The following is a 19,281-nucleotide window of genomic DNA, read 5'->3' as shown; positions in this document are numbered from 1 at the left end:
CCCATCCCCCATCCAACTTTCCTCTGGCAATCCTCAGTTTGTTTCTGTAAAGAGTCTCCCATGGTTTTTCTCCCTCTCTGATGACTTCCCGTTCAGTTTTCCCTGCCTTACCATCTGATCCCTTGTGGTGCTTCTCATGTGAGTGAACCCATGTGCCAATTGTCTTTCTCTAATAGACTTATTTTGCTCAGCAGTTCCGGCCAAGTGGATGTGATGGTATGTCTTCATCCTCTCTGATGGCTGGATAATATACCATTGTAGATATGAACCATATCTTTTTTATCCATTCATCTGTCCATGAACCTCAGGGCTCTTTCCATAGTTTGGCTAGAGTGGGTAATGCCACCAGGAACATTAGGAGTAGGTGTCACTACTTTTCACTCAATCTGTATCTTTGGGGTAAATACCAAGTAGTGTGATTGCTGGGTCATAGGGTAGCTCTATTTTGAAATGTTTTTAAGTTCCGGGGTGTCTCCAAGATGGATTCTATCTCAGGAGTTCTGACTCTCAATACCCCTGCTCCTATGGAGTTCCCCCATTGGACGCAATGGCTGTTCCATGGAGACTCACCAGGGCAACAAGGGACTAGCAAGTGTCTTCAGGAAGCACACCCAGGCCTTCGATGTTGCTGAATTGCCATGAGAAATCCTGAACCCAAACCAAGGTTTGGGCTGTGCTGCCTTACCCGCACACAAATTGCAGTGCCTGGGTCAGGTCTTCATTGCAACTGCTGAGCCAGCTTAGTGAGGACCTTGCCCAGGACACTAGCCCCATGACACTGTGAGGGCACCGCAAAATCAGGAAATGCGACGAGGGATTCTCCATCAGGATAGATGATGGAGGGTATCGTTTCCCAGCAGACATGACCCAAAACGTGTAAATGACAGAATAGTAAGTAGTTCAGCATACTCTATCTGACGGCAGGAATGGGAAAAGTGAAGGATGGGGTCAGAAAGGGGAGTGGGAGTTCCAAGAAGCAGGCTGGAGACATCAGGGGGTAGGGGGTGTCTCAAAGAGGAAGGGATCAGGAGTCTCATCCGGGTTCCAACAGGGCAGCATCAGGGTGTGCGCTCTGCCTGACCCATGACCCCCGGGGGCACTGGGGGCCTTCTAGCTCCAGAGGATCTCCAGTAATGCCAATCGGCCTGAGCAAAACCTTCCTGCTAAGTCTTCTTTGTTCCTGGGGGTGGCTCTTTCTCTGCTTCTGGAGGCTGATGATTCTGCTTTGTTTTCCTCTGAGCTGCACCATTTTGCACTCTTTGATTGGTGTGGATTCAGTGCTGTAAGTTGACACAAATTCTTCTTGAAAAGAAGCGGAATAGAAGCCATCCTTGTTTCCTAAGTAAACCTGAATAGATTCCACAGAGATAGCTCTTTCCCAGGCCCCTGGGCCCTCACAGGCTAAGTCCAAGATTTTAGAAAACATCTTCTATTCTTAATAGGTTGAAAGCACTAGCTTGGTTTTCAAAAAATTGAACAACGTCACACTTTGCATCATCTATACAATGACCTGTAGACATTGAATAAAAGAGGCTTGACAGGATGAAGAATGGGCTTTGCAGTGGGGTTTGGGGCTCTGTCGACTCACTGTTGCCCCCGTGTGGCCACGCTCCAGATAGCACGTGGCCGAATATTACCATTTAAAGGGATTCAAGGGAGAATAAGACCAAAGAAGGTTGGTCCCTGAACTCCTTACCTCCTAAAAACTATCCTCTAATATATGAGCAATATTATAAATTGAGTATATCTTAACTAGATATTAGGGTTGAAGTCAGGGTCAAGTTACGTACATTAACTAGTGATAGCTTTGTGTATGTCAGTCTTACCAGCCTAAGATGTTTTTAAAAAAATACAGTGGAAGAGGATATGGTCACCAAAGCACTGAGCACATGGCTTGTCCCTGGAAATAGGTCACTCCACAAAATGATCGTTTCATCTTAGCTGAGGACCAGGAGCTGGTCCTAGAGGTAGCATCTGTGGCCAGCTGGCCATCTCCCCCTGACAGCCACACCCAGCTCAGCCCATCCTCTGTTCTGCTCATGCTCTTGTCAGGCAAGGCTTGCTTCCAACAGGTAGAGAAGTGGGTCAGCTCACATGCACATGACGTGTTCCCTTGGTTCCTTGTTATCAGCCTTGTCTTTCTGTCACCCGGGTCCTGAGCCCTGAGCTCCTGCGAGAACGTGGGTTTGCAGATTTCTGTGGACATTTCCAAGTGTAGATCTGTGTTGCCTTTGTTCCTGTCCTGGGGTTGGAGATGAAGGTGGGAAAAGTCATCCTACTCTGAAGGCAACAAAAAGAAATATCAAGTGTGCTCTGTCCCTGGCCCCTAAGGTGTGAAAGCCATGGCCAGCAATGCACTTCATGTTCTACCCAAACAGCTTTAGGGACTCACGGATGCATGTGACATGAACTGGTACTGAAAGAAATCTCGTTACCAAACTTTTGCCTTACAGAAGACAGTTTAGAGACATCGCCCCTCGCCCATGCTGTCATTTCCAGTCTGGCCAATGCCCAGTCACACTGACGTGTGTAGCCACCCAAGGGCACAGCTGTGAAATCCTCCTGGAGCACCCCCCTTCCCCCATGGTCTGGCCAACCCTGCATACCCCCAGTCCTCCTGAGTGTCCCTTCTCATGGCATTTGCCACACAAGACTGTCATTTGCTGTCTCTTGGTGTGTCCTTTCTGCTTGAGATCTCTCTCACAGACGTCTGGCTGGATGACAGGTGGATGAATGGTTTCAGGATCTTTGGTCCTGGAACGGCAGGTGTCCCTCAAAACCTGGGCAAGGGGAGTCTCTGTCCCTCTGTGTGCCCCCAGCCTCGGTGGAACCTAGTGTCCAGAACAAGGGACTTGGGAGTCCTCCCAGATGAAGTTTGTGCTATGAAGGTGGCTTCCTTCTGAGATCACTCTGCAAACACATGGCGTGGCCACTCATATGGGACAGAAAGCACGCTACTGTATTGTATTCTCCTTGCACACTGTGGCTACCAAAGAGGAAACACACGCTCACCCCCACACATTCACACTCACACCTCTGTTTCTGAGCATCACTACTACGGAAACAACGGTGAATTCCTGTTGGGCTGCAGACCTGTAGATGTGCCATTCAAGGTGTCCATAGAGGCGGATGGAGATGGTGTTTTGGCTAAAAGGATGGAAGTCCTTGCCTCTGGGGGTAAAGACATTAGATTTGACCCAGAAGGCGCTATGTTTTACTCAAAGAAAGGACAAGAGCCTAGGATCTCTGAGACTGGGGACGGGCACAGAATTTCTGGAAAGTCTTCTGTAAAGATCATCTGTGAGGTGTTGTGGTCCACGTGGTGTCTCCGACAATGACTCCACTCTTGCCTTATGGCTTGAGAGCAGCCACAGAATGTCCATAACTAAAGTTCCAGACACACAGGATTGGGAGAATCTGGGGGGGGTCCATTTGGCCCATGGGTGGTAGTTTCCCCCATCCCAGATCTGCCACAAGATGGATGATGGGGGAGAGGGCTCTTCTTGTCCAGTGGCAGAGTGGGAAGACACGGGGCTCTATCCTGCCTGATCCCCGGCCCTGCCCATGAAAGGGAAAAGAAGTTGATATGAGATTGACCAACAATGAAGGCCTCAGCAAGAATTTCCTTCCCCACCCCATTTCTCTGTCTGCCTCAAGCTTCGCACACCACGTTTGTCTGCAGTTGAATCCCATGTACGTGTTTTTTGGCTGAGTCAGTCCCCATTGCCTGGTGGGTATATCTTGTGGGTTATATACCACATAGATGCTCATCTTGTTCAGGCCAAGACCATGGGCACATTTGGGCTTCTCCTGAGTTAGCGGAGGATCAGGCATGTGTGGACTTCAGGATGAGGATGATTCAGCCCTTATCAATGTTATGGAGCACCTGGCTTCCTAGGCCCTCTGTGGCAATGGCACGGGCCTGGCCTAGGCCACTTGCGGCATCGCAGTGGAGAAGCCTAGCGTTTTCCATCTTCCTCTACCTTCTGTCAGCACATGGGTTTCCCACCAACCATGTCTTTGCAGACAAACTCTGAGATGGCCCATGGCTTGGGACTCCATTGACATCCCAGAGTCTCAATGTAACCAGTGTCAGAGGCTTCTGGGGTCACCGAAGGTGAGGGTTGCCTGAGGTGGGCGTGCAGGTTTCTCCGGCTCTGAGGGTTTTGCGCAGCTCCAAATGGCATGGTTTCCTACTCTGTGGCAAGCTGTGTCCTGTGGTGTGGCTCAGATGTCCTGAATCTGGAGAGCTTAGGGGACAGGCCCCTGGGGACGGAAGCCTGCAAAGCCAACCTAGGGTTTGGGTTAGGGCCTAAGGACATGTCAGGCCCCATCTGCCAGTGCTGAAACTGGCATCCCAGGGGGCTGAGGAAATGGAGGTTTTGGCCACACATGCACCTAGCTTTTAGAGCGCTTTCACGCAGGGTTTGGGCCATGACAACTCTGGACCTCTGGCCAGGCCCAATCGGCTCCTCTGAAGGACTGCGCAGCTGGAAGGGAGTTCGCTTGGGGTTTCCGGTCAATTCTCACGAGATTTCTGCCCCAAACATTCTTGATTAGGGCAGAAAGCTCGTGAGAATTGACCAGTGTTGTGCAGTGATTCAGACCAAACTAGCACCCACTGTTGAGCACCACTTTCTGGCTAGGTGTGTGTTGCAATCACCCGGGAATTTGGGTCAGGGACACCCAGTTTCATGGGTGGTGAAGTCAGAAGGAGTCTTTGGGAATTCTCCTGGATAGAGGCATGCTGGTGGCTTCAAGGGCTTGGTTTCAGGAACCCTGGGGTAAATTTCACGCCTGACACTGGGCGAGTCAGGTTATCCCCCAGGTTCTCTGTTTCCTCCTTAGGAAATTGCTGGCAGGGAATGTTCCACTTAAAGAAGAACCCTCCTGCACTGTCGCTGGGCATGCGGGCTGTTGCAGTGACTCTGGAAAAGGGTATGGTGGTTTAAAAAAAAAAAAGAAAAAGAAAAAAAAAGGAGAGAGTATGGTGGTTCCTCCAAAAGCTAAGCATTCAGGAGGTAGCCTTTTCTCTTTCTCATGAACGGCTTGGGCCAGTGTAATTTTGGAAGAAGGAGGGGATCCCAGAGCTTTGCGGCAGATGGGAGTTCCAGGTCTGCTTAGGGCTGACAGGGGTCCCTGAGGTGAGCTGAGCTAAGGGCATGCAGGCCGGATCTGCCAGTGCTGAGGTGGGTGCTGGGATGCTGAATTGAGGGTGGGGTCAGGGGGCATGTCAGGCTGCGGGTTTGTAGCCAGGGGCTGCAGAGTTGGGGGTGTTCTCGGGGGGGGCATGCAGGTTTTGCCGGCTCTGAAGGGTTCTGCACAGCTTCAAACGGCACAGTTTCCATCTGTGTGGCAAGCAGACTCCTGGGGTATGGCTCTGGGGTCCCGAATCTGGAGGGCTTGGGGGTCAGGCCCCTGGGGACGGAAGCCTGAAAATCCAACCTAGGGTTCAGGAAAGGGTCTAGGGTCATGACAGGCCGGATCTGCCAGCGCTGAAAACAAAACCCCAGGGGGCTGAGTAGAGGGAGGGTTTGGCCACCCGTGCTCCTGGCTTCTAGAGCGCTTTCTCGCAGGGTTCAAGCTGCAACCACTTGGGACCTCCGGCCAGGCCTGGGCAGCTTCCCCAAAGGCCCACGCAGCCGGAAGTGAGTTCCACTAGGGGTTTCCGGCCAAATCTCATGAGCATTCTGCCCAAATTGACACTGCTTTATGTAGAAAACTCGTGAGAATTGGCTAGCGTTGTGCGGTGAGTCCCCCGCGCTGGCGCCTGCTGTTCAGAGCACTTTCTCGCCACGTGTTTGTTGCGGCCATGTGGGAACTCCACGGAACCCATTCGACTCCTCTGAGGCCCACCGCTGAGGGGAGTTTTCCAGGGCCAGAGTTGAGGGAGGGGCTCAGGCTGAGCCTCAGGCTCCGTGTCTGTGGCCCAGTGAGGCACCGAAGGTGGGGGTGGCCTCAGGGGTTGGGGAGGATACATGCTGGTTTCTCCCTCTCTGAGGGTTTGTGCAGCTCCAAATGGCACAGTATCCTCCTGGGTGGCAGACGGAGTCCTAGGTTGTGGCTCAGGGGTCCCCAGTCTAGTGGGCTTGGGGGCCGGGCCTCTTGGGACAGAAGCCTGAAAACCCAATTTAGAATTAGGATTAGGGTCTAGGGGCATGGCAGGACCAATCTGCCAGTGCTTAGGCGGGATCCCTGGGGTGCGGAGTTGAGGACAGCCATCACGGGGCGTGTCAGGCTCCGGGTTGGTGACCAGGGCGCCACCGAATGTTGGGGTGGCCTCAGGGAGGCATGCAGGTTTCTCCCGGTGTCACAGTTCTGCACTCCAAATGGCAGTTTCCATCTGGGTGGCAGGTGGACAACTGGGGTGTTGGTCTGGGACCAGAAACTGGAGACCTTGGGGGACATGACCCTTCGGACGGAAGCCTGAATACACACCTAGGGTTCGGATAGGGCCTAGGGGCGTATCAGGCCCGATCTGCCAGCACTGAGACAGATGCTCCAGGGGGCTGAGTAGACAAGAGTGGCCACGTGTGCGCGTGGCTTTTAGAGCACCTCCACACAGGGTTCGTGCGGGACCACTCGAGACCACGGGGCAGACACAGGAGGCTCCCCTGAAATCCCGCACAGCCGGAATCAAGTTTGCTGGGGCTTTCAGGCCTATTCTCACAAGGTGTCTGCCTCAATGGGCATGGATTTGGGCAGAAAGCTCCTGAGAATTCGCTGGCGTTGGGCGGCAATCCTGGCCCCGCGCTAGCCCAGTGCTGAGAGCTCAGAGCTCTTTCTCCTAGGGGCGTGTTGCGAGCATACGAGACCGAGAGCTGGACCCCCGTGTATCCCAGAGACCCCCAGCAGAGGCGAGCTGGGGTGGGGTGCAGAGGGAGTTAGGGTGTGAGCCTGACCCTCAGGCTCTGGCTCCTTTTGGCAGAAGGGGGCGCTGAATGTGAGCCGAATGCGCTTGGGCTCTGCACCCCCAGCCCGAGAATCCTTGTGAAGCCACCAGCATCAACAACATCTGTAATGCATACCACATGCTTGAGGAATATGTTCTGGCCCAAGTTTAGTTTTAAAAAAGGAATTTTGAGGGCGCCTGGGTGGCTCAGTGGGTTAAAGCCTCTGCCTCCAGCTCAGGTCATGATCTCTGGGTCCTTGGATCAAGCCCTACCTCCGGCTCTCTGCTCAGCGGGGAGTCTGCTTCCCCCTCTCTCTCTCTGCCTGCCTCTCTGCCTACTTGTGATGTCTCTCTGTCAAATAAATAAATAAAATCTTAAAAAAAAAAAAAAGGAGGGGGGGAATTTTGTCTTGCACATGGATTTCTGCAATTCTTGTGGAAGGGGTAGTACCATGCAGAGGAGGAACAGGCGCAAGCAATGAAGCCTAGGCAGACCCGGGTTCCAATTCCTCGGCCACCAGGAGCTGTGTGTTCGTTCGTAAGTGTCCCAATCTGGTGGGACTTGGCTCACCCAGGTAGAAAATGCAGAGAACAGTACCCAGCTGTCAAAGGGGCTCCAGGTATTAAATAATGCTGCCCAGGAGAGGCTTTCTAAGTGTGAATACAGCAACACCCATTACAGCCACTGGAAAACAGCCGAATTTGATGCTCATTTATTGGTCGCTCATGTTGGAAGCCTGGCCAGATCCACTCCAACTGATCCTTTTGGGACTCTCCCTGTCTGCAAATGCACAGCGTTTTAAGTCCACGGGACTCATGTGTCCCCAGTACCCAGAGCACACAATGGGTGCTCAAGAAATACTTGTGCTTTTTGGTTTTATTATTTTTTTAAGATTTATTTATTTATTTGAGAGAGACAGGGAGAACGTGAGCAGAGAGGGAGAAGCACACTCTCCGCTGAACAAGGAGCCTAGTGTGGGGCTCAATCCCAGGACCCTGAGTTCATGACCTGAGCCAAAGGGAGACACTTAACTGACTGAGCCACCCAAGTGCCCCAAGAAATATTTGTTGAATAAGGGGAGATGGATGGCCTAAACCCATTTGAAGGAGTAGCTCTTCCACAGGCCAAAGATAAGCAGATGCTGTGGTGTTTGACCTTCAGTCTCTCCAGTCCAGAAGTCAGTGCTTGTCAAGGGCAGACATCGTTGGTGGCCTCATCCACGTTTGTTCCCTCCTGTGTCTCTGCTCACAGAATCTCAACCGTGCCCAGAGCGGCTGTGAGTCCAGCACTTGGTGGTGGATCTTGATTGGTTCACACTAATCATGACGATCCTTTCTCTGTCTTCCCAGTTTCCCTTCTAGGTAGGAACGGCTGTGCAGCCCATTTTGGCCAATGAGATCTAAGTGGAAGCCTGTTGGGTATGTGAGAGGTTTCTGGGAAAGTGTTAGCTTTTTTGGTACACAGAAGCCAATGCACCTGCAACTGTCCTTCCTTCTTCCTGTCCTGAAGGTGGATGTGGTAACTGGAGCAGGAGAAGCTATCTTGTAACCATGAGGAAGAGGCCAAGAGAACTGCAAAGAAGCTGGTGCCAAAACTGCTGAGTCACTAAGCAATGCCACCCAGATTTCTTGTTGTAAAGGAAAAATAAATCCCTCAGTCGGGGTAGTCAGACTTATTTTTGCATGTGGGCAATGAAAGCCTGAATGATACACAGGTTGTCTTTTTTTTCTGTTTGAATAAATTGAATCCCATATGACAGATGAGCAGAGGCCTAGAAGAGTTTCAGAGCCTCTACATTTCCTTGATTAAAGGGGTAAACTAGTAGAGTAAGTCCAAGAATCTGAATTCTATTTATTTATTTATTTATTTATTTATGTATTTATTTAAAGAATCTGAATTTTAAAGAAGACTTTTATAAAGAATCTCAGGGGTCATGTGCTCACCTTCTCAATAAAAAGAAGAAAACCTGCAACTTTCTTAGCGTTGAATGCCTCATTTTCAAAGCAGCAGCTTCACCCCCCTACTTGCTAGAAATACAGAATCTCAGGTCCCACCCAGCCTTCACCACCTCAGAACCTTAAATTTAACAAGATGCCAGGTCATTCATATACATGTGAACGAGGGAGACATACCCTTCTCAGTGGTTCTCAGTCCTGGCTAGAACTTCTTGGGAATGCTTTAAAACCACCAACGGCCGGTCCCCATCCCAATCAACTGCTATATCCAAGAGTGGGGGGTCCCCACACCACTTAAATAAACCAAAAGTCCCAGTTGATTTCATCACACAACAAGGCTTCGAGAAAACTCAAGACAGCCCCTGCCATTGGCTAGCCATGTCTTTGGTCAGGTTACTTATTCTCTTTGGATCCCAATTTATTTTATCCATAAAATGGTCACAAAACAAAGCACTTGCCTCATAAGCGTTGCTGCGAAGATTAAGCTGAATTATGTAAAGGATCTGCATAATGCTTGGCACAAAGCAGGTGCTCAATAAATTGGGGTTTCCTAGCCTTGATGTTGATAATGATTACCTGGGGAATGGGCTAGCCATCCTGCGCTCTCCTCTGGGGGAGGCACACACGTGTGGGAAGGAGGCCTGAATGAGCACTCCAGGTGATTCTTACCACTAAAAAAAAACAAAAAACAAAAAACAAAAAGAAAAACAACAAAAAAAAATTTTAAGGGGGCTCCACACGGGCCTTGAACTCACAACCTTGACATCAGACCTGAGCTGGAATCAAGAGTTGGACACTTAACTGACTGAGCTACCTAGGTGCCCCAATCATTAGACAAATTTGAAAAAAACATTGCCAAAATGTGAGTTCTTCTCCTTATCCTCTTTTTGTTCTTTATCTGCACGCCCTTTTTATTTTAGAAAACTTCAAACTTCAGAAAAGTATAATGTAATGAACACCACATACCATTCACTAATACTAAAGGGCATTTTACTTTACTTGCACATATTCTCTCTCTCCACATGTGTGCACGCACACAATTTTACCGACCTACGTGAATGTGCATTGTACACATTGTGACCTTCATCCCTAAATAGTGCGGCAGGCGCGTACTCCTGCTTGACCAAACACTACCATCGCATCCAGGAAGTTCTGCAAGGATTCAACAGCATCATCTTAAGTATGGTCCATATTTAAGATTTCCCTCTGTTGATCACTCTTTTTTCAGTATCTCGCTGTCTGTTAAAATGTCTTTTTCCATTGTTAAGCCTCTCTATTATGGGACTCACTTCTAACTCCCTGTCCCTTCCCTCTGCTAATGTGCTGGAGGGGTCCAGAATCTTTTCTGCCCCTGGCTGTCCCTGAGATGTCTGAGAGATGGTTGACGACAGTTTCCCCTCCAGACCCCTCCATCCTCATCCTGGCCACCATTCTCTGGACCCTTTCCTGAGGGTGGATGAGCTTGTTTGATGTGTGGTGCCTACAACTAACTATGAGACCGAGGGTTCCGCCTTGGGTCTGAGCCCTGGAACAGGGCAGGCTTGCTGTCTCCATCTCGGTGGCAGCTATGTATCTTCAAATGGGTCAGAGGGAGCCTGAGTAAGCTACACAGTGTTGCACTTTTTCACCAACAGCTAAGTATGCCTCCAGTGCTTGTGCAATTATGTCCATTGGTCGGAATCGATGTGGAGAAAGAGACCAGAACCAACATAGGCTGGGACCACAGAGCATGTGCGGCCCCTGGGAGATGGCTGTAGAATCCTAGAGCCCCCGAGGCTTCGTGGGAGACTCTGCATCCCAATGCTCTTGTTTCCGGAAGGGGTGAATATTACAGCTACCTAGGTCTGCTCTGAAGATTTGCTAAGAATGCTCAACCCTGGGATGCCTGGGTGGCTCAGTTGGTTAAGTGGCTTCCTTCAGCTCGGGTCATGATCCCAGCGTCCTGGGATCGAGTCCCACATCGGGCTCCTTGCTTGGCAGGGAGGCTGCTTCTCCCTCTGCCTCTGCCTGCCACTCTGTCTGCCTGTGCTCTCTCGCTCTCTCTCCCTCTGACAAATAAATAAGATCTTAAAAAAAAAAAAAAAAAAAAAAGAATGCTCAGCCCTGATTTGGGTGTTGATGAAAGAATGGGATTTGGGGGTCCTGAGAATGTTCCAGCGATGGCTGCACGATGCTGTGAATGTACTAAATACCAATGCCCTGCACGCTTCAAAATGACTAAAATAGTGAATTTTATGTTAAGTGACTTTTACCACCATCAAAAAGAAAAGAGACTGTGTGGAGATTTTCCAAGCAGAGAAGGTGGGTGGGAAGCACATTTTAGGCATATAAATGAGTTTCAAAGAGTTATAGATGGAGGGGCACCTGGGCAGTTCAGTGGGTTAAATCTCTGCCTTCTGCTCAGCTCATGATGCCAAGGTCCTGGGATCGAGCCTCGCATCAGGCTCTCTGCTCGGTGGGGAGCCTACTTCCCCCTCTTTCTCTGCCTGACTCTCTGCTTTCTTGTGATCTCTGTCTGTCAAATAAATAAAATCTTAAAAAAAAAAAAAAGAGAGAGAGAGAGAGTTATGGATGGAACACTACGCAGGACACCGTCAAGGGCAGACACCACCCAAGATGTTTCCTGTGCAGGATGGCATTCAGTGGGCACTAGGACCTTATTAGGCACCAAGATAGCCTGAAAGATTTTTTCAAACACTTTGCTAACCTCAAGACCAAAGTGAAATCAGCCTGAGGGGAGTTGGAAGAAGTTTTACTCGGTTGAAGAGACTGGGGCCACATTGAATCGGCACAGTGGGTCCCAACCTTTGCTGCCTCCTGGGGAAGGTTGAAGGAAGTATCTGGAGTTGGGCATTCCTGGGGGTGCTGCATGCACCTGAATAGCTTTTTTTTTTTTTTTTTTTTTTTTTTTTTAGATTTCATTTATTTGTTTGATAGAAGGAGAGCACGAGAGCACAAGCAGGTTCAGTGGCAGAAGGAAAGGAAAAAGCAGACTCCCCTCTGAGCAGGGAGCCTGATGCAGGGGTCTATTCCACAACCCTGGGATCATGACCTGAGCTGAAGGCCATTGCTTAACCAACTGAACCACCCAGGTGCCCCTGAATAGCTTATCCTAAGCTCCTCAGGTGTTTCAAGGTACAGTCTCTGTTGAGGGCCAGCCGTAAAGATAAAGCAGCCTAAAGCCTAACATCCCTCGTAGGGAAGGCGTTCTCTCTGTTCTCCAGTGGCCCCCACAATGTGCAGAACTCACAGCCAGTCTCACAAGCCACCTGACCTCTAAAGGCCTTGGTTCTTTTCAGAGGGGGCTGTCTGAAGCCACGTGTGTAGAAATGGAATAAGGCCCCAAAAAACACAGACATGTTTACAGCGCAGATCTTTTAACCAGTTTATTGTATTTTTACAATCATAAAAATAAATTAGTCATACACAAAAATAGTTGTCGTTTTTGCTAAAGAGAAAACAGATCGCATTTACTCACAGAATTCACCTTCGACCCCCACCCGACCTCCTTCAACAATAATTTAACGTTCTAAGGGTGACACGGAGGCAGTGGCGTATTTAGTAAGTTTCTTGCTCCTGGTTGTGCAGGTGACAACCCAGAGCCCCCACCCCGGCAGTCCCAGCGGGGCGCACCCCCCCACCGCCACAGACCCTGCCTCACCCATGGCTCTGACCAGGCCTCCCGAGTAACAGTGTTGGTGAGTCTATGATGACGGCAAGACAAAGAGAAGGGATGAAAAGAAGACCCTTATATCCTTCTCCAACTAAGGTATAACAAGAAGGCAGAGTACATGAGCAAACATAATATGTAAGATGAAAAGCTGGCGAGGCAGAAAGACCTGTTTCAGGTACAAGGCCAGGACTAAGAGCCCCTGAATGAGTCAGAAAGCAGAGTGATTTATATTCGATATTGAAACCCAAATAATTTGGCTAGTCAGTATACTAAATCATAACTATGACCTCAGAATAGGACGTCATGTCGCAACTTTGCAGGAAGCTGGGTTAGTAGGACCAAATGATTTTACACAAATGTGGATTGTATATGTAAATAAATACCTATTAGGTCCCTTTAAAATTAACATATTCTAAATAATAGAACTACTTTTGTGTAGTGACTCATTCTGCCCATAGAGTTCAGAATACACATTTCCTATAAACATCTTGTATTTACAAAGAACAAAATAATAACTTATAACAAAGTATATCCTTCTGTCAAACTGAACTGGGGGTCAAGGAGCTGGAAATTAGTTTATGTAACAGAACGGCTTTCCTCTCATGAGGCAAAGGGTTCAACTTCCGGAAGATGCTGAGAAACTCACCTGGAAATTTCCACTCTCTTGTGGGTGCCCTTCCTCAGCACATCAGTGGAACTCTCTGTTACCCAAAGAAGAGAACCAGGAGTGTGGGATGGTTTGGGGTGGAGAGAATGACTTTGCTCCAGTAAAGGTGCGGCAAAGCAAGGTGAGTTGAGAAACAGAGAAGGTATTTAGAGGGTCTAGGCTAGTCCATCTACTGCTCATTAAATGTGTGACCCTGGGCAGGGAACTAGTCATCGGGATGCTGGGTTACTTGTCCACAAAGCAGGACCCAACAGGACAGCTCTGGCCAAGCTGCTAATGGTTCTGAGATTTGAGGCCCCATTCACCTCAGGTGAGGGGTGCAACACTGGGATCAAAATGGCGGACACCAAAATGGGAAGTAGCTCAGACGAGGCAAATCACTCAAAGCTGTTCTACTGAGAGAGTCACTAAAGCCTAGACTCAGAAGGGACCTTCTAAGTCATATTGCCTCAGCTGGGTGCTTGACTCCCCTTTCCAGCACCTCTGATGAATGGTTATTGTAATTCCACTGAGACCATCAGGGACTGGACAGCCCTCTACCTTCAGGGGCTTTCACCTGTGGAAAGTTGGTTCTTCTGCAGGAGCTAGTCTGTCTCCCCGCAGCTTTTATCTCCTGGCCTCAGGGTTGCTCTCATAGCGCTAGCCCATCTCAGAGTGCTGGCCCACCCCTCTTCCTCTCCAGGCTAATCATGAAGTCCTCTCCACCGTTTCTAACTCTCAACAGCCCCTCCTCAAGATTGGGCATGGTGATCTGAAGGCTACCCAGCACCAGTGTTCTTCAAGTGTGGTTCCAGCAATCACAACCCCAGTGTGGCAGGACCCTCCCTAATGTTTTCTCCTTAGGTAGCCCAAGTACCTCATTGTGTGTGTGTGTGTGTGAGAGAGAGAGAGAGAGAGAGAGAGAGAGAGAGAGAAAGAGAGAGAGAGAGATTTGGAGTGTTTCCATCCCACTTCCTTAACTCACACTGAGCTGAGCCCACTGAAACTCTTACATCGCCACCTCGTATTGGTAGTTTTGTTTTTGTTTTAATTCCAAAGCTAGACTTAGGTTGCTTCCTGGTGAATTCCTAAGATCTGGGTTTTGGTCTAGTCTCCCAGATTTCATTGGATCCTGAACCCTCACTGTCCCTAATTTCACAGCCTCCACGTTTCATCAGTAAGGTGTTCAACTTCCCATCAGAACCGTATTAAGGATGTTTTCTATGGCAAGCGTCAACTGTTGGCCTCCACCTGCCAGGCTGATACAGGTTCTTCCAGGTTTGATTTTTTTTAGCCTGTTTTAAGGAAAGCCATATTTCTTTTTGCCACTTATATTTATGCCTTATACATTAGGAAGTCCATATTCAAATTCTGAAATGCCTCAGTTAAAAAAAGAAAAAGAGAGAGAGAGAGAGAACCAAGAAGGTTTAAGAAGATACTAGTATTATCTGGATTTCTCTCTGCCAAAGTGCAGCTGTCCCAGACCCAGAGGACTCCCGACTCCCTCTAGTGGCCGGGTTTACAAGCTTGCTTTACTGTGTCTTGGGCTGTTTGCTATGGGGGAAAAATGTGAGTCCCAGTGAGGGTTGGGAGGCTGGAACTCACTGAATTACCTTTATCTGGGGTGCAAGGGGCACGCTTTCCTTTCCCAATAAGTGAAAGTAAAATAGCCAACTCTTTCTTCTTGGAGTTTGTTGACTTTTGTGAAAAAACAGGTAACACCTTCAGTTCATCAAGTTTTAAAATCTGGAGTCTGGAATGAGGTGATCCAGGACACAGAAAAAAGAAAAACAGCCTTAAAATGTAACTTCCAATTCTGGAAGTGTCCGGTTAAGGGAACATGGAGGGGGATTGAGAAACAGATGGTAGATCATGGCAAAGAAAGGGTGCGGAGGAAGGGAGAAAGAGGCATCTCTGTGGGGAGAGTCGTCAGAAGGTGAGCATTCCTCCAATGGGAACACCGAGGGACTTTCTCAGACGTGTTGTGCGAAGGACAAAGGCATTTAGATGTTGACATAACAAACCAGGAAGTCAGCAGAAACTGGATTTCGAAGACAGATAAGTCATTAAAATGCCTGTTCTAGCAATTTATAGCCTTTCCAGAGATGAGTGGAATCCAAGAACAGCTCTACTATTTGTTGGAAGAGAAAAAAAGACCCTTAGTTTGGGTACATTTCCTCCCAAAGACACACAAACGCATTTGCTCTGACTCAGTTCCACCATTGGCGGGCTGGTCATTCTCATGGAAGGTCCTGTCCTTTTTAAACAACTGTTGGGTAACATTTGGGGGCCACAGAGCACAAAGAGATGACAAAGAGACCAAGCCAGCATTGACAGAGTCATCATGAGAACCCTGAGTTGTAAGGACCCAGGATGCTGAACTCCTACTGGATGAAGACGTCCCCTTTCAGACAGAGCCATTGCCCATGTAGGGTGGCCCAAACCTCTGTTGGGCAGGCTGGACGGCTCAAGGTTTTCCCTCAATGTGAGCCAAAATCAGCCTTTCTCTGCTCCCACTGATCTTGTTCCTCCCTTCAGCATGTTAAGAAAACTTCCTCCAAGGAATCCTTCAAATGAGTGGCTTATTCAGTAAGATCTGAGAGCCGCTACATAGAAGTAACTCTTCTCTTGTGGCAAAAAGCAAAAGTAGGTGGTGAGAGAGAGAGAGAGAGAGTGTGTGGGACAGAAACCATCCGTTTGGTTTCTCTGGTCTTTTTGTGCTTGGTGGGCAAGGGAATCAGGGTCTCTGCCATATTGCACAAGTTGTGCTGTGTACAAAGGAGAAGAGATAGGCGTGCTTTTGCAAAATGGTGGCTGTGCTCTCCAAGAAGAGAAGAATGAGTACGGGATGGGCGGGGCTAGGTAGGGAGAGAGAGGGAGGGGGCTTTGTGATCTGGCTCACTGAAATCCCCTAAATGCGGGGTGTGTGTGTGTGTGTGTGTGTGTGTGTAAGGAAACCAGAGATAAGGGAACACACCAGACCACCCTGCCTGGGAGGTAGGGGGGCAGGGCTCTTCTCTTATGACTGTCACCTGTGACCAACAAAGAAAAACCTGACCCTAAACAAGTAAGCCACTAAAGATGTTACCACTAGTCCTTATGTGAACCAAGATGTCACAAGACTGATAAGGCCACTAGCTCCCTGGTCAGTTCTAAAAAAAAAAAAAACAAACAGTTAGCGGAGGCCCAATGTTAACAACCCTGGCCAGACCCCTCTTGCTGCTAAGAGCTTTCTCTGTACCCTTGCTTAAGAGAACTGTATTTCTTTACCCACTCCTCTTTCAGAGAGATTCATTCTTCAACTCACTGAGACAAGAACCTAGCTCTCTGGCAAAAGAACAGCCATGAAAAGGCCAGATAGAATTTCTGAAAGCCAAGGGTAGTGAGAACCAAACACAGTGTGTCAGATTAAGCGGGCGCTACTCCTCCCAGAAACTTCAAGCATCATCAAATTAGCAGGTTTTGGGGTTAAAGGCTTCACAGAGGAAACTCTGTTACTAAGAATTGAGGCATGCTTTAGAAGAGAAATTGACCTAGGACTAAATAGGGCAGATTTCCTGCACGCTCACAACTTGTTTAGCCTGATAGTTTCCTTAATTTTCTTAATTGGCAATCTTTTCTTAATTGGTGAAAGAATCACCCTTGAACAACATGGGTTTGAACTGCATGGGTCCCACATATATAGAGATTTTTTTCCAATAAATACCGCAGAGCCCTGTACCTGTATTTTCTTTTCCTTGTGATTTTCTTCATGACATTTCCTTTGTCTAGCTTATTTTAAGAATACACTATCTAATATGTATGACATATAAAAATATGTATTGATTGATTATGTCCTTGGTAAGGTTTTCAATCAATAGCAGGCTGTTAGGAGCTAAGTTTCTGGGGGGTCAAAAGTTATACATGGATTTTCATCTCTGCAGGGGGTGGTTTGCATCCTGAACCCCCATGTTGTTCAAGAGTCAACTGTATGTGTGTGTGTGTGTGTGTGTATACACACAGAGTAGGCGTGTGTGTGTGTGTGTGTGTGTATGTATACACACACACACACCCCTACTCTTTCCTTTTAATTGGCTTTTCAGATCGTTTGCCTTTCAATGTGCACTTTGTCCCCCTTGTGCCCCGAGGCCCCTGGAACTGCAGTTGGGTGAAGGGCACTGGGGAAGACCCAGCCAGTGTGGCTGTCACTGGAGGAGCCCATTGCCCCCAATCCCTCCACCAGCTAGTGGCATGAATGCAGATCTTAGGGCCGAGTCTGGGACTGTGGGATATAGGTAACGAGTCATAGTGGGGGGGGGGGGGGGACGGTGGGAGGAATGAGAAATCACAAACAGAAATCCATAAAGCAACTTGGAAAAACCAAAGGGAAACTCTTTCTAATATAAACACAGGTTTTATACTGAGACAGGTCGGTTAGACGTTCCACTGTGTGGCACACAGCCCAGGGAAGGGGGCTGTGGGCCTGAGAGAGCCCAGAGCACGGAGACCGGACAGGTTCTGTGGCCAGAGGGCCCCTGGCGTGCAGTTCCCTAGGGGGCACATATCATTGGGGAATGAACAGAATCAGACTTGCTACCCCAAAGGCTTTCTTATGTCAAGGACAATTCCTTTAAGGAAGGGGTTTAACAAAACCTGCACAGAGTCCTGTAACCAGTATCTGTGACCTTGTCCAGGAAGACATAAACAGAAAGTAATATGGTAAAACAACGGAGTCCTACTCTTGACCGCTGGCCAGAGTAAAGAATTCTAGAGCTGGGCTCTGATTGCTGAGTGGGAAATTTCTCAGTCGCTTGGTCTGAAATGAAGACCTAAGGCTTCTGGGCGGGTGAGTTGTGTGGTCAGACTCAACCCTGCCACCCAACAGGTCAATATACCAGGCAGGTCAATTCCTTAAATCAGGTCTCCGTTTCCTTGTCAGTAAAGTGGGGATAGTGATTCAGTCCCTGGCTCCCATTCTGGGGCTTTGTGAGCCGCCAACGATCTATTATCTGTGAATACACCTGCGAAATAAGAAAGCACTATTTGACAGGAGATATTTGTGTCACAAGGCAGGAAAAAGCGTAATGTCTTCGAGCATGAAAATAGGCACCATAGGGTTGAGGTAACAGTGGGAAGCAGGTGTCTCAGCGAGGCTCCGCAGGGCTCCGGGGTGGGACCCACCTCTTGGACTCTCCAAGGGACCCCGATGTTGAAAAGGCCAGAAGCACCACGGACGAGGCAGTGCGCCATTAGGGCCCACCTGCTGACTTAGAAAGTGCTGGAAGGGGAGTTGACGGAGAGCTCCAAGCACCCCCACCGCTTAGGTTTCAGAGAGCACAGTACCACGTGCCAGGGTTCCCACGCAGGGATCCTCGGTTTAAGGCGATGCTAAAGGACAACCGTGGCTTGGCCCCAGGGCACCACATGGATGCGCTCTGCGGCAGGTGGGGTGATGACTACGCCCGCTGGCAGCACGGCGGGGTAGGGGAGGGTGGTACCCGGGAGCCCCTGGCCCCAGGGCTCCCCGCCTCCCTGACCCGCTCCCCTGCTGCCGCGTGGAGGCGGGGCTGTTATCTGCTCCCCAGGAAGCCCGCCTGCCTGTTGGCCACGCGGGTGCAGGAGGCACAACAGGCGGTCTTGTAGTAGTTGTAGACGCAGAGTCGCGCCTGGACCACCACGTTGCAGTTGTAGTACCTGTCCTTGCAGTTTTCATCTGCAGCAACAGAGAACAGAAAAGACCCTCTGAGCACAGCGCCAGCAGGGGCCCATGGGCGGAGAAGGCGCGCGGGGATGCGGTTTCCGTACTGGTCCTGCTTTATTACCTAAGGGAGGTGGAGGCTGGGCCAAGAGCCGCCCTTCTTCTTGTCTTTTAAACATGGTGACAGGATGAGGTATAGAGAATATAATTCAGTGCACTGTGGTCTCGCTGCTCACCCGCATAGACGCAATTTCCAGAATTCACTTGGTGACCCCCTCCCCCTTCTCCTCCCTCGCAAGGTAATCAAGCCCCACATGGGGTGTTTATTATCCCCAACCCTGTCTTTATACCTGAACTGTAAACGCTGGTATCCTAATCACTAGGTGGCATTTCAACTTCAGGAAAAAAAATGTGTTTTTTTTTTTTTATGCGGATTA

The 19,281-nt window shown here is 49.2% G+C and overlaps 1 protein-coding gene across 3 annotated transcripts in view; it reads right to left on the bottom strand.

Moving 5' to 3' along the window:
• Positions 1 to 3,015: 3,015 nt before the first annotated feature.
• THSD4 (thrombospondin type 1 domain containing 4) overlaps positions 3,016 to 19,281 on the bottom strand; it is a 571,839-nt gene continuing 555,573 nt past the window's right edge. For all 3 annotated transcript variants that reach the window (XM_032342609.1, XM_032342608.1, XM_032342610.1), the window contains 2 exons: positions 17,207 to 18,859; positions 3,016 to 3,034 (listed from right to left, as the gene is read on the bottom strand). In XM_032342609.1, the coding sequence (XP_032198500.1) occupies positions 18,717 to 18,859 (143 nt within the window). In that variant the 3' untranslated portion in view covers positions 3,016 to 3,034; positions 17,207 to 18,716. The remainder of the gene's footprint in view (positions 3,035 to 17,206; positions 18,860 to 19,281) is intronic.

This window comes from Mustela erminea, chromosome 5 (genome assembly GCF_009829155.1).
Source record: "Mustela erminea isolate mMusErm1 chromosome 5, mMusErm1.Pri, whole genome shotgun sequence".
Classification (NCBI taxonomy): Eukaryota; Metazoa; Chordata; class Mammalia; order Carnivora; family Mustelidae; genus Mustela; species Mustela erminea.
The sequence above is the reverse complement of the archived record's forward strand: the minus strand, read 5'-3'. Positions and strand labels throughout refer to the sequence as shown.